The following is a 16210-nucleotide window of genomic DNA, read 5'->3' on the forward strand; positions in this document are numbered from 1 at the left end:
AGGTCTTAGTACATAGAAGGCCGGCTCCATTCCTCAGGGCTCGAGGTGAGGCTGAACATCATGACCAGAGAGTGTGACACAAGGAAGCAGCTCACATCATGGTAAGAGAGAGGTCTCTCCAATTGCCAGATAAAAAATATACCCCAAGTCACATCCCAATTCCCACCTCCTCAATTACACATCAATTACCACTCAGTTAAACTCTATCCCCTATGGGGGAATTAATTCACTGATTGGGTTAAGACTCCTATAACCCAATCATTTCTCTTCTGAACCTTCTTGCATTGAATCACACGTGAGTTTCTGGGGGATACCTGACATCCAAACCAAAACACTATTAGTGCTTATGAGTTCAGCATTCAGCTGGTTCTCTCCAGCTGGATTAACTCAAGTGTCTGTGGTGGATTCTGCTGATCTAGGCTGAGCTCTGTCACAAGGTTGGGAGTTGGCCGGCTATAAACTAATTTAGTATGGCCTGAGATGGGACAACTAAACTGTTTTTTATAGGATCTTTCATCCTAGAGAAAGGTAGCCAAGGCTTCAACAGATAGCAATGCCATAGTTGCAAGGGAATGGACACATACAAGAATTCATTGGGCTGGGGATGTGGCTCAAGCAGTAGCGCGCTTGCCTGGCATGCGTGCGGCCCGGGTTCGATCCTCAGCACCACATACAAACGAAGATGTTGTGTCCGCCGAAAAACTAAAAAATAAATATTAAAAAATTTTCTCTCTCTTTCTCTCTCTCTCTTTAAAAAAAAAAAAGACAAGAACTCTTCAAAGGGTTATGTTCAGAAACTACACACCATCATTTTTACCACATTGTGTTGGCTAGCTCAGATTCAGGGTAGGAAAAAAGGCATCAATTTCTTCATAATGAAAGACAAAAAACTGTTGCCACTTTTGATACCATATCATCCCAATTGTAGCAAAAATGTCTCTTTATTGCTATTTTTGGTCCATTCTTCCTGACTTTCCTTCACAAATTATATGCCAAGATCCTTTCATTCAGAGCAGCCCACTATCATTTCTCTCATAATAATATTGACATTTCTTGACATTCAGTTGTTCAAAATAAACTAAACTGACTAGATTTTAATGTTTCCAAATATGTATTTCATGGAACATAAAATAATCTCACAATCATTCACTATATATTTTGCCTACTCTAAATGGTAATATCTTTGAGGATCTAAATTAGAATTTCCCTATATTCTTCAATAAGTTCATATTGTTTCATTAATTTCCAACTTCTCCACAAAATCAATTTACACAAATACATATATTTCTTTTTTTTTTCCTGGTCACCTGTGTTTTGTTTATTTATTTATTCATTTATTCATTTATGCATGCCAATGATTGAATCCATGTGCATTTAACCACTGAGTCAACTTTAATTTTTTAATTACTTAATTAATTGATTTTAATGAGGTATACCTGACAACAGAATGCATTTTGATTCATTGTCTACAACTGGAGCACAATTTTTCATTACTCTGGTTTTATACAATGTAGCATCGCACCATATGTGCAGTCATACATGTAACTAAGATAATGATGTCTATCTCATTTCACCATCTTTCCCACCCCAGTGCCTCCTCCCCTTTGCCAAATAAAAGTTCCTCTGTTTTTCTCATGCCCCCCCCAGAATTATGAATTAGCATCCACTTATCAGAGAAAACATTTGGCCTTTGTTTTTTTTTTTTAATTGGCTTACTCCACTTATCGTGATATTCTCTAACTCTAACCATTTACCTGAAAATGCCATGATTTTATTCTGTTTTAATGCTGAGAAATATTCCATTGTGTATATATACCACAGTTTCTTTATCCATTCATCTACTGAAGGACATCTAGGTTGTTTCCACAGTTTAGCTGTTGTGAATTGAGCTGCTATGAACATTGATGTGGCTGCATTAAGTCCTGTGGGTACAGATCCAGGAGTGGGATAGCTGGGTCAAATGGTGGTTCCAATCCAAGTTTTCTAAGGAATCTCCTTACTGTTTTCAAGATTGGTTACACCAATTTGTAGTCCCACCACCAATGTATGAATGTGCCTTTTCCCCCAACATACTCACCAATACTTATTGTTGTCTGTATTCTTGATAACTGCTATTCTGACTGGTGTGAGATGAAATCTTAGAGAAGTTTAGACTTGCATTTCTCTAATTACTAGAGATTTTGAACATTTTTTCATATATTTGTTGATCAATTGTATATCTTCCTCTGAGAAGTGTCTGTTCAGCTCCTTAGCCCATTTTATTGATTGGAATGTTTGGTTTTTGGTGTTAAGTTTTTTGAGTTCTTTATATATCCTGGAGATTAGAGCTCTATCTGATGGGCGTGTGGCAAAAATTTGCTCCCAAAATGTAGGCTCTCTCTTCACTTCATTGATTGTGTTTTTTGCTGAAAAGAAGCTTTTTAGTTTGATTCCATCCCATTTATTAATTCTTGATTTAATTTTTATGCTTCAGGAGTCTTGTTAAGGAAGTTGGGGCCTAATCTGATGTAATGAAGATTTGGAACTACATTTTTCCTCTACTAGGCGCAGGATCACTGGGATAATTCCTAGGTCCTTGATCCACTTTGAGTTGAGTTTTATGCATGGTGAGAGATAGGGGTTTAGTTTCATTTTGCTGCATATGGATTTCCAGTTTTCCCAGCATGATCTGTTGAAGAGGCTATCTTTTCCCCAAAGTATTCTTTCCTTGATGTGTCTCTGCCTGGTTTTGGTATCAGGATGATACTACCGTCATAGAATGAGTTTGGAAGGGTTCCTTCCTTTTCTATTTCATGGAATAATCTGAGAAGTATTGGTATTAATTCTTCTTTGTAGAACTCAGCTGTGAATCTGTCTGGTCAGGGCATTTCTCTTTTGATGGCATCTTCTATTTCCTTGTTTGAAATTGATCTGTTTAAATTGTGTATGTCCTCTTGACTCAGTTTGGGTTGATCATATGCCTCTAGAAATCTGTATATGCCTTCAAGGTTTTCTATTTTACTGAAGTATAAATTCTCAAAATAGTTTCTAATTGTCTTCTGTATTTCAATAGTGTCTATCGTGATATTTCCTTTTTTATCACAAATTTTAATGATTTGAGTTTTATCTTTCCTTCTTTTCTTTAGGGTGCCTAAGAGTCTGTCAAGAAGGTTAATTTTGCTGGATATAAGATTCTTGGTTGGCATCCATTTTCTTTCAGAGCTTGGAATATGCTGCTCCAGAATTTTGAAGGTCTGGCTTGAAAAATCTGAGATCCAAATTGGTCTCCCCCCAAATGTGATCTGATTCCTCTCTTGCGGCCTTTAAGATTCTATCCTTATTCTGTATGTTAGGCATTTTCATTATAATGTGGCTTGGTGTAGATCTGTTGTAATTTTGTATATTTGGTGTCCTGTAAGCCTCTTGTATTTGATTTTCCAATTCATTCTTCATTTTGGGGAAATTTTCTGTTATTATATCATTGAAGAGCTTGTGTATTCCTTTGGGTTGAATATCTCTGCCTCCTCTGCCCCAATAACTCTTAGATTTGGTCTCTTGATGCTATCCCATAATTCTTGGGTATTCTATTCATGGTTTCTTACCATCTTCACTGTGTGGTCAACTTTATTTCAAGATTGTATATTTTGTCTTCATTAATTGATGTCCTGTTTTCCATGTGATCTAGTCTGTTGGTGATGCTTTCTATTGAGTTTTTTTTTTATTTTGTTTATTGTTTCCTTCATTTCAAGGATTTCTGACTTTTCTTTTTTTCAGAATCTCCATCTCTATCTTGAAGTAATCTTTTGCTATCTGTATTTGCTCTCTTATCTCTGTTGGAGTGATCAACTTTTTCCTGTATTTGCTCACTTAAGTCATTCTTTAATTTATAGATCATTTTAATTATGTACATTCTGAACTCCTTTTCTGATATTTCATCAACTGCGCTGTCCATGGATTCTATTATTGTTGTATCTTGATTTGTTTGGAGCACTTTCTTCCCTTGTTTTTCATTTTGTTTATGTGTCTTCCTATCTTGCAATGCAAATCTCAGGTATTACAGTTTTTACCCTATAACCCTGTAGTGTCCCTGAAGATTATCTGAACCTCACTTTGGTATTAAGCTTCAAGTCCCCAGCCAATGTCCCAGGATGGATGCTACTGCAACTAAAGGTAGTGGCGGCAACAGCGGAGGTAACTCAAGACAGCAGTGGAGGGTATCCCAAGATGAAGACAACCACTTTCAGAGATGGGGCTGAAAGAATAGGCCTTACAATGGCTTTGGGCGACCTATTCCGAGATGCAGTTGCCTCCAGGCCCTGTCTGTTGTCCCATGGTGAAGGATACTGCATGGGGAGGGTTATGGCAATGGCTGCAGTGTCCCAAGATGGAGGTGTGCTAGGCCTGGGCTCCTGGGTGGGTTAACAGGGCACTGCTGGGCCTAACCTGGGCCTACAGATACACATGTTTCAAACTCTCATGGGAAGATTTCCCCAGAATCTTCTGAGCAAGTAGTATTGACAACCCTTCCTCTCTGTTTCCTTTACCTACATGTCATCATTGCCAGTGAATGGTGTTTGTTTGTTTGTTTGTTTGTACTGAGGAATGAACCCAGGGTAACTTAATCACTGAGCCACATCCACAGACGTTTTATTTATTTTTTTTTTGAGATGGGAGTCTCCCTAAGTTGCTTAGGGCCTCCCTAAGTTGCTGAGGCTGGCTTTGTACTTGTGATCCTCCTGCCTCAGCCTCTTGAGTCGTTTGGATTACATGAGGTCATCATCATACCCAGCTAATGTTTTTAATATTACACGTACAGCCTGACGTTGTCCCAGATGATGGAAGACTAGTAAAAATTAGGTCTCACTGTGGTTTTCTGGTTGGTTAGTGGGTTGGTTGGTTGGTTGGTTGGTTAGTTGGTTAGTTTGGCAATTCTGGAGATCAAACCTGAGTGCATGAGAGCCAAGCACTCTACTGCTGAGCTATTTCCTCTCAGCTCTTGATCTTTTAAAAAGTCTCTGGTTCTTATTTTTTACCAGCTGTTACACAATCCAATCCCTCAAAGACTTATTCAGTCATTTTTCACAAATGGTCACAGCCAGTGGTTCCTCCTTTCACTCTATCCTAAATCCACTTGCTCTGTGCCTACCTGTTTTCTTTTCTTTATTTTTTTAATTGCTATTCCTCTCTCCCCTGACTGTGGAAGAAGCCAATTTTCTACTTTCTCCTCCTCACTAAAACCTTTAAAATGCACAAACATTTCACAGTGAGTTATTACAGAAAATTAGAAAAGAATAGCAAACTCTACAAAGATAACAAAACTTTACAAAAGTTATCTTTTTAGCTCACCTAAAAGAAATCTGGAAACAGGAATATAATATCCAGTCCCATTTATGCTTATGAGATCTTGGAGATTTAAAAAAAAATGACCTTTTATTTAAAGCAGCACACTGTTCTCTTTGTTTAGTTTTTACTTAGGAATGTGTTAGGGAGACCCACACCAACTCCCAAGTTCTAAGAGGAACTATGGAACCATCCATGGGCCTGTAAATATTGTTTACTACTAATTATATATCAGGTCATTCTTCCAGCACAGCCAGAATAACCCCATGCCTCTCAAAGCAATTAGAGTTTCCTGGAGAGCATAAAGACCCACTCACTACCACAAGTTCTTTTCATGATCCTCCTCATAATCAGGTAATGTGCAAGTATCATCATAGCAGTGCTCTGTAGGAGAACTCCAAGGCAAAGGAAATCTGTCCTCTGATAGGAAGCATTTTGCGGAGTATTCTTTATAAGATGAGGTTTTATATCCATTCCTTATATAAAAGTAATTTGTGCCCTGTAGTACCTGTATCTATAAGTCAATCACCATCATCTTTGTGATCACCACTCACAAACTTGTGTACAGCCATTCACAGTACATTTACATTCTGGCTCAGCCACTTAGAATCATATGTCCTTGGAAAAGTCACAATCAGATCTTCATTTGGAATACACAATAACACTACTGCCCACAAACCACATTGCTATGAGGAAAAAATAGGACATTGCTTAGCATACATAAAGTGTACTGAACACTTTTGGCTCATAGAAGTACTCAATGAATATTAACTATTATTAGCTGTTATCTCAGTAGTAATTAATTGAAAAATGTTAACAAAATGTAGAGAGACCATTCCTATTGATTAAATTTTCAATATTATGAAAAAGATTGGGTATTCTTCAATGGCTTCTCTTATCATTACATTAAAATTCTAGCCTTGGGGCTGGGGATGTGGCTCAAGCGGTAGCGCGCTCGCCTGGCATGCGTGCGGCCTGGGTTCGATGATCCTCAGCACCACATACAATCAAAGATGTTGTGTCCTCCGAGAACTAAAAAATAAATATTAAAATTCTCTCTCTCCCTCTCTCTCTCTCTCTCACTCTCTCTTTAAAAAAAAAAAAATCCTAGCCTTTTTCGTTTAACCTAAAACATCCTTTATGACTGGTCCTTGCCTTCCTCTCCAAACTCATTTCCTATCATTCTCACCCTTCCCAACAGCCCCCCAAAATCAACTTCCCTGGTATTTCTTTCCCTCAAACATGTTTCATCGCATTCTCATCTTAAGGTTTCTAAATATGCTTCACTTTGGCCTGGAAAGCTCTTTCCCTGTGGTGGTCTCCTTGGCATGATTTAGGTCTCACCTGCAGGGTGACTTCCTCAGAAGCTTTCACTGTCCTATGTGTTCTTTTTCTCTTCTTTGGTCTATTCTTTTGCTTAAACTGAATTCTTAACACTAATTACTACATTTAATTATATGTAGAAGAATGAAACTAGACCAATGTCTTTCGCCCTCCACAAAAAATCAATCCGAAGTGGATCAAAACCTAGGAATTGGACCAGAAACTTTGCAACTGCTAGGAAAAAAAAAAAATGGGGTCATCCCTCCAAGACCCTCACAGATATTGAATTCCTTAACAAGACCCCTAAAACTCAAGAAACAAAATGAAGAATTAAGAAGTGGGACAGCATCAAATTAAAAAGTTTCTGCACAGCAAAGAAAACAGTTAAAAATTTGAAGAGACAGCCTATGGAATGGGAGAAAATCTTTGCCACCTACTCGTCTGACAAGGGGATTAATGTTCAGAATTTATAAAGAACTTAAAAAACTTAACATACACACACACACACACACACACACACACCAAATAACCCAAACAATAAATGGGCAAATGAACTAAACATACACTTCTCAAAAGAGGAAATACAAATGGCCAACAAATATAAAAAAAAATGTTCAACATCTCTAGCAATCAGAGAAACACAAATCTAAATTACATTGAGATTTCATCTCACTCCAGTTAGAATGGCAATCTCCGAGAATATAAATAATAATAAATGCTGGTGAGAATGTGGGAAAAAGGACTCATACATTGTTGGTAAGACTGTAAATTAATACAACCACCCTGGAAAGCAGTATGGAGATTCCTCAAAAGAGCAGAAATAGAATGACCACATAGCCCAGCTATCCCACTCCTTGGTATTTATCCAAAAGAACTTAAAGCCAGCATACTATGGTGATACAGGTACATCAATGTTTATAGCAGTGCAATTCACTGCAGACAACTTATAGAACCGGTCCAGGTACCTGGCAACAGTTGAATACATAAAGAAAATTTGGTACATAAACACAATGGAGTATTATTCAGCCATAAAGAAGAATGAAATTATGGCATTTGTTGATAAATGGAATTGGAGAACATCATGCTAAGTGAAATAAGCCAGACTCAGAAAGTCAAAGGTCAAATGTACTCTTTCATATACAGAAGCTAGAGCAACATAAGGAGGAAAAAAATGTGTGGGGGGGAATACCATTAACATAGAAAGCAGATCAGTGGAGTAGAAGAATGAGAACAGAGAAAAAAAACTGAGGGAAGAAAAGGAAGTAGTATTAGGGACTGAAATGGAGCAAACTATATTCCATACATATATGATTATGTCAAAATAAAACCCACAATTATGTAGAACTATAATGTACTTCCAAAAACATTTTTAAAAGAAAAGTTTGAAATTTTAAAAAAATACTGTATTATTGATTTTTTTGGTGTTTCTATACCTTCTCTGTCTTCTAGCACTCACTTCCATGTAGTCAGAAACTTCACTGACAGTGTACTTGCACACAGTGAACATGCTATACATGATGAATGAACCAAGTATCTGACTGATCTTCCAGAGCTTAACTCTCAGTTAATTACTTTTCTCAGAGACAAAAGGTCAGAAAAAGATAAATCAAACTAAAAATCACCCTAATTTATTACTGTCATTTTTCTTTAAAAGGTGGTTTTGTGTGTGTGTGTGTGTGTGTAATGGAAGTGTATGGTTGAAAGTTCACTGATCTCACATAGAATTATGGTTGAAAAAAGCCCAACTTAGTATCATTTCAGATAGATAAACCTTTTTTATTGTTTATTTTTTAGTGCTTGTTGGACACAATATCTTTATTTTATTTATTTATTTCTATGTGGTGCTGAGAATCAAACTTAGGGCCTGGCACATGCTAGGCGAGCACTCTACCACTAAGCCACAATCCCAGCCCATAGATAAATCTTTACTGTAAGAAGCAAAAAATTATTACTACAGTTTCAAAGTTATTTAATTACATAAATCTGATCCTTTATGTTCTGTGATAAAATTCTACTGGGATTCATATCAACTCTCATTTTCATAGTGTTCATATTTATTTAATTAAACCTTATACTAAAACCAAAGTTAAGAATAAGAATATATAAATATCAGGATTCCTTATACTGTTTCTTTTACTGTTGAAAAATACTGAATTAGATAAATTATCAACAATACTCACGCATCATTTGAGCAAGTCATAAATTCTCCCTTTATTTTGGGATGCCATGAGCCAGTATGAAGCATTGCTGTGTGACCCTTGGAAAAATAAAGACAAAGGGAATAAAATATGTTTTAAAAAGGTAAATAATAAATTGATGAGAAACTGATATCTCACATTAAAAACTCTGTACTTCTCAAAAACATATTATTTTAATTATAAGCTTCTACTATTTTATCCCAATTTTATCTCATAACATGTTTTGCTTTTTTCATTTTGTTAATCCAATTGTGTATACCCCCTGCCAACTCTCAAAATTAGCACAATGCTTTCTTGCAACAGGTACTTAATAAGGTGGGAAATTAAGAGAATAATAATACACTCTTGTTAGGGGGAAAAAATCATAATAAGAAGGACAGATTGGCCCTTCTTTAAAGATCATGATTCTTTTCTACAATGAAAAATAATTAAGAATAATAGAAAGCATTTACAAATAAGCACAACAAATTGTGTCCATAATCTTGTCTACAATATATCTGTAACAGTAATTATGGGAAATGAAAAAAACATGTAAAATGATTTTGGAAAATTAATTCTACAAAATATATAGAACATAAAAATACTAGAATTATGAAGCTGGAATAAAAATTGATAGATACTCCAAATCAACCACAGAGTACAGATTAAATATTCTATAAAAATAAAACATACACATACACATACCCACCCCTACTAGTCCCAGGGAACAAAATTCACTAGAATGGTGTCCTATGGTTAAGTCAGGTTCAGATGGGACACAAAAAAGCCTAATTCTTTTTAATGTAATAGTGGTAGTGTCCCTTACTCTGACAATGTCCAAAATAAAGCTATGCTTAAAACAGAAAAATTATATATTAAAAGTGGTTTACAGGAAAAATAATGGTACTAGAAAGAATGAACTGGAATAATATGTGGGCCTAGAGATCATCTCTAGTCCATGTTGCCCAATGCCTCAAATTGTATTTGGCCGAGTCCTGCCATTCTGCTCAAGTTTACAGGGTATAAATGGGGAGATACCACAAAGGTAGAGAATCTTGGCCTGCAATAGGAAGGCATAAAATTAAAGCAATGCCCACAGGGGCAGTTAGGAAGTTTAAGATCCCATTTCCCACTTAAGACCTGCATATCCAAGCATCTACTTGACATTTCCACCTGCATAACAAAAGCATCTCAAACATAATAAGGAGATCTTGATTCTTACTGTCAAAATCATTTCCATTTTTTTCCAGGTTCTCAAGCAAAAAACTTTGAAGTCAACTTTGAATACTTCCATAACCCTAATTCTAAAATTTTCTACCCAACTGGATTCAATCCAAAAGCTAGTCTTGCCAATTCTATCCAAAATGTATCTCAAATCTATCCACTTTTCTCTTTTTCACCACTATCATTTGTCTATGAATCAACATTATCTCATAGTTCTAAATCAGTTATTATATACTGGAACAGATAGATTTGTTACTACTACTCTCTCAACTTTTACCTTAACATTCTGTTTCACATAGCAATCAGTACAATCCTTTAAAAAATATAACTATAAACGTGACACTCTTCTGCCTATAACCTTTGCTGGTTTTTTAATCTCTACAGTTTAAACAAATTACATTTCCTAGCCCCTGGTTTCCTTGCAAATTCACTTATTTTGTGTCCATTCCTGCCCAAAATGTACCACCCACTGCCCTCTTTTCCCATATCAGATACATGCTTTTTCATCTACTAGAACTTTTATTTACCCCTTTCTCCTGATAGTTCCTTCTCATTCTTCCAATCTCAGTTTACAAGTATTTCCTGGCTCTCAATTTAAGTAAACATGGTGCATCTCATTGTTCTTTCCCAAACACCTGTCCATTTCCTTAATAATAGCTAGCATGATTTGTAACTCTTTATTCATTTATTATTTGTTAAAGGATGTTAAAAATTCTACATATTCATGATCAAATATAGATAGGGAACCCTAAAATTTAGCATAAACAGAAAAAATGAATCTTACTATATTTCAGATAAGCAAAACACACATCAAAAGACTAAACATAAGATAGTAAGTAACTATGTACCCTGTAGTGAGCTGAATGGCGACCCCAAAAAAGATATGTCCATATCCTAGTCCACGGAACTTGTGAATGTAACCTCTTTTGGAAAAAGTATCTTCAGACATAAGTAGAAATCTCTAGGTGAGTTATCTAAATCCAATGATGTATATCCTTATAGGAAAGAGAAGAAAAGACACAAAAAGAACACTATGTAAAGCGAGACTGGAGTTATGTACCCATAAGCCAAGAAACATTAGGAATCAACAGAAGCTGAAAGAAGAAACGAACTCCCCTCCCCATTAAGAATCACTGGAGGAAGTGTGACCCTGCCAATAAATACCTCAATTTCTGACTTCTGCACTACAGAACTTAAAAAGTACAGATTTCTTATTTATTAAAATTACCATGTTTGTGGTAGTTATGTATAGTAGCCCAACAAACCTAGAAAATAGTCTCAGTCTGAGACCCAAAGGATTGTAAATAAATAGTGAATTCCAGTTAGCACATTTGTTTCTTTTCTGTAATGGCATGCATTAACAATGATGAAACTGCTTTCAAAATAGCAAAGAATTAAGCCAATGAACAAATACATTGAGGATAATGTGAGTAAGGTTTCTCATGAATGTGTGGAATATGTTTGAAACTAGGGATGATATGAATTCTTGATTTTTAATAAGTAGATTTGAATAAATATAGTTGTGTGTATCTGTTATTCTTGAGCTCTATATACTGAAAATTACTAAAAACAATACACTCTAGCAAAACTAGCACAGAAATCCTGGATTTTAAAAATCATTCCGTAATAAAAGGAACCTGGAGAAATTACTACTTATAGGGCCAAGATAGGAAAAGGACAGAGGAATGTGGAACATGTTATTGTGTCAAAAAATAAGAAAGCACTGCAGAAGTGATGGAGATATATTAAAAAGATAAAAATACAGGTAAAATGGGCTTTCACTGGCTAAGTCAAAAACAGCTGGGACATCAAAATACATGAAGATAGTAAAAGATTATAAACCATTGACTAAGTAAGAACCCTTGAATACATACTAATATAATGAATAAATAAACAAATAGAAAAAAAAACTCTTCCTTACAGTGGAATGCTTCCCAATAAACATAAAATGAATGACAGAGTTAGAAAGATAATTATTTTATAATCATCACAGTAATAACCACCTCAGGCAAGAATCATCAAGGAATGCTAAAACTAGTGGAGGAAAGTCTGAAAATGAACAGGATATTTATTTGGCTTCAAAATCTCTATGAAAATTACTCGATAATTACAAAGAAGAAATAGCTTTATAGCAAAGAATCCTACTAGACACCACCTTAAACAAGCGATCCAGGTTAACATCACTAATATTGGCACAAACTAATATCATGTACTTCCTTATATGAAGAAATAAGGACACAATATTGTTTCTGTGACAGTTCTTCTAAAAATGCAAAAGCAGACTCAATTATGATGAAAACCAGGTAAAACCAAATTCCATATTCTATAAAATAACTGACTTAGTCTTCCAAAAGGTCAAGATAAGAAAACACCAAAAAAGGCAGAGAAGTCTTCTCAAATTAAAGAAGACAAAATACATAATAACTATACACAATATGTGCTCTGCAGAAATAGTTATAAAGATTGCAGGGAAACCTGAATTCCAGTGAAACCTGAATATAAACAATGATCCCTGGGCCGGGTGTTGTGGCGCATGCCTGTAATCCCAGTCACTCAAGAGGCTGAGACAGAAGGATCGTGTGTTCAAAGCCAGTCTCAGCCACCTAGCAAGGCCTTAAACAACTCAGTGAGACTCTGTCTCTAAATAAAATACAGAATAGGGCTGAGGATGTGGCTCAGTGGTCGAGTGCCTCTAAGTTCAACACCCTGGACCAAAAAAAAAAAAAAAAAAAAAAAGAATGATCCCTAGTTAGCACATATAGACCAACTGGAATAGAAACAAGAAAGGCTTTAAAAATTAAATCAACATTAGAAAGAAAAACAGCTCATAGGCAGCACATCAGAATCTGAAGTCTAAAACTAATGAAGTTGACTGTCCATACAGACACACATGTGCAGGCACACTCATGCCATCATGATCAACAACCAAAAATGGTACCGAGCAGAGGTTTCACACAGGACTCAGAATCTCTTAACACAATTCAAAATATCAAGGCAACAACCCAAAATTAAACATACAATGAGAACAACCAAACCAGCTCTCAAGAAGACAGACAAAAGACGCCACCATAAAATAACTAATTAGAACAAATTTTAAAAATTTTTAAAAAGATGCCACCACAAGAAAACCAAAATGATAGAATTATCAGAGAAAAACTTCAAGTCAGTATATATACCCATACTACAAAAAGAGAAAGGAATCACTTTTGAAACAAATGTGTTATTGCTGCTGTTGTTATTTTTGGAGACAGGGTCTTGCTAAGTTGCTTAAGGCCTCACTAAGTTGCTGAGGCTGCTTTAAACTTGTGATCCTCCTGCCTGAGCCTCCCAAGCCACTGAGATTATAGATGTAAGCCATTGTTCCCAGCAAATGTGTTCTGGTTTTGATATGATCTATCCCATAAAAGCTCCTGTTAATGCAGGAATATTCAGAGGTGAAATGATTAGATTATGAGATGTAACCTAATCGATCCATTCTAGATTTAGAATCTACAGACATGTCATAATCTATTAAAGTTAAAAATAAAGGTCTTAAAATAAACAGACAGAAATAAAAATCATATTACATATAGAAAAACAATATTTTAATTACTATAGATTACTCATCAAAAATAATGAAAGTCAGAAGGAATTAAGACAAATTTTAAATACTGAAAGAAAAATAATGCTTTTGTTGTTGTTGTTGTTGTTGTTGGGATTGAAATCATAGGCACTCAACCACAGAGCTACATTCCCAGTTCTTTTTTGGAGACAGAGATTCACTAAGTTGTTGAGGGTCTCATTAACTTACTCAGGCTGCCCTGAACCTGCCATCCTCCTGTCTCAGCCTCCTCAGTCACTGGGATTACTGGCAAGTGCCACAAGGTCTGGCAAATACTTTCAATTTAAATGCACAAAAAAATGCCCTTTCAGGACTAAAGAAAGAAAGAAAAGAAATAGAAACATTCTGAGATGAAAGAACTATAAAATGCCACCATCACTAAATCTGTTTTTGAAAAATGCTTCCAGGGGGCATATCATATCAAAACCATAACACATTTGCTAGATACAGTGCCTTACATCTGAATAGCTAGGTGTGGAGTGTTTTTGGAATCAATTACCCAGAAATACTGAAGGATGACTGTCTGTGTATGGTGAGGACGGGGATCATGCATAACATTCCTTAGAGCCACCACTTGAAAAAACACTATGAAAAGCCATAACAAAAAGCCAGCAAGTAAGCTAAACAGAATTTTAACAATGTTGAAAGAAGTAAAAAATGATGAAGCAAGGAACAAATAATAGAAAGGACAAGCAGAAAATAAAATGGCAGAACTAAATAAACCAGCTATATGAATAATTACACTAAAATTAAGTTGTCTAAAAACACCAATTAGAAGACAATAGTTGTCTTAAAAACTAAAACAAGGCCCAACAATAGGCTTTTTCATAAATCTCACCTGAAGCGTAGATATGGATAGTTTAAAAATTGAGGATGAACAATGACTGTGATGACGCACACCTGTAATCTCAGCCACTAGGGAGACTGAGGTGGGAGAATCCAAAATTCAAAATCAGCCTAGGCAACTTAATGAGACCCTGTCTCAAAATAAAAAATAAAAAGGGGTGTGGATATTACTCCGTGCTAGCGTGTCCCTGGGTTAAATCCCCAGTAGTAAATAATAATAATAACAAATAATTAATGAAAAAGGATATAGCAAACACCTTGATTCACAGCCTTGCATTTACTATTCCCTGTTTCTACATGGCTCTTGCAACAACAAACATTTTATTGATTTATTTATTTAGACATACATGACAATAGAGTATATTCTGACATATTATACATACATGGAGTATAACTTGTTCTAATTTCCTAATTCCTATTCTTGTGGTTGTACATGATGTGGAGTTACACTGGTGGTGTATTCATCTATGAACATAAGAAGAGTTATGTCTGATTCAATCCATTGTCTTTCCTAGTCCCATTCCCCATCCCTTCCTTCATTCCCCTTTGTCTAACCCACCAAATTCTTCCCTCCACCCTCCTTACTGTTTATAAACATCCACATATCAGAGAGAACATTTGGCCTTTGGTTTCTTGGGATTGGCTTATTTTGTTTAGCATGATAGTCTCCAGATCCATCCATTTACCAGTAAAAATCATAAAGTCATTCTTCCTTATTGCTGAATAATATTCCATTGTGAATTCCATTTCTTCATCCATCTGTTGACAGATGAGTAGGACTGTTTTGTAGCTTAACTATTGTCAATTGAGCTGCTATGAACTTTAATGTAGCTGTGACACTGTAGTATGCTGATTTTAATTCCTTTGGGTATAAGCCAAGGAGGAAGATAACTGGGTCAAATGGTGGTTCCATTCCAAGTCTTCTGAGGAATCTCCATACTGCTTTCCAGAGTGGTTACACCAATTTTTAGTTCCACCAGCAACTTATGAGTGTACATACCTTTTCCCCCACATCCTCACCAACATTTATTACTACTTGTATTCTTGATAATTGCCATTCTGACTGGAATGAGATGAAATCTCAGTGTAGTTTTAGTTTGCATTTCTCTAATTGCTAGACAAGTTGAACATTTTTTCATATATTTGTTGACCATTCATGTCATCTGCTGTCAAGTGTCTATTCAGTTCCTTAGCCCCTTTATTGATTGGGTTATTTTTTTTTTTTTTTGGTGTTAAGTTTTTTGAGTTTGCTATATATCCTAGAAATGAATGCTCTATCTGAGATGCAGGTGGCAAAGATTTCCTCCCATTCCTCGCTTTTTTTTTTTTTTTTTTTTTTTTTTGGTACTGAGGATTGAACCCAGGGGTGCTCAACCACTGAGCCATATTCCCAGCCCTTTTTTATATCCTGCCTTAGCCTTTCTAGCCGCTGGGATTACACACATGTGCTACCTCGCCCAGCTCCATTCTTCACATTCTTAATTGGTTCCTTTGCCGTGAAGAAGTGTTTTAGTTTGATACCATCCCATTTACTGATTCTTGATTTTACTTCTTGCACTTTAGGATTCTTGTTGAGGAATTCAGTTCCTAAGCCAACATGATGGAAAGTTGGGACTACATTTTCTTCTAGTAGGTGTAGGGTCTCTGTCTAGATCTTTGATATACTTTGAGCTGAAAACAAACATTTATTTTTCACAGTTCTAGGGGTTGGTAACTCCAA

At 35.8% G+C, this 16210-nt stretch overlaps 1 protein-coding gene across 1 annotated transcript in view; it reads right to left on the reverse strand.

Moving 5' to 3' along the window:
• Wdr70 (WD repeat domain 70) overlaps positions 1 to 16210 on the reverse strand; it is a 300524-nt gene that overhangs the window by 188011 nt on the left and 96303 nt on the right. The window contains exon 9 of the mRNA XM_026401787.2: positions 8823 to 8899. Within this exon, the coding sequence (XP_026257572.1) occupies positions 8823 to 8899 (77 nt within the window). The remainder of the gene's footprint in view (positions 1 to 8822; positions 8900 to 16210) is intronic.

This window comes from Urocitellus parryii, chromosome 1 (genome assembly GCF_045843805.1).
Source record: "Urocitellus parryii isolate mUroPar1 chromosome 1, mUroPar1.hap1, whole genome shotgun sequence".
Lineage (NCBI taxonomy): Eukaryota > Metazoa > Chordata > Mammalia > Rodentia > Sciuridae > Urocitellus > Urocitellus parryii.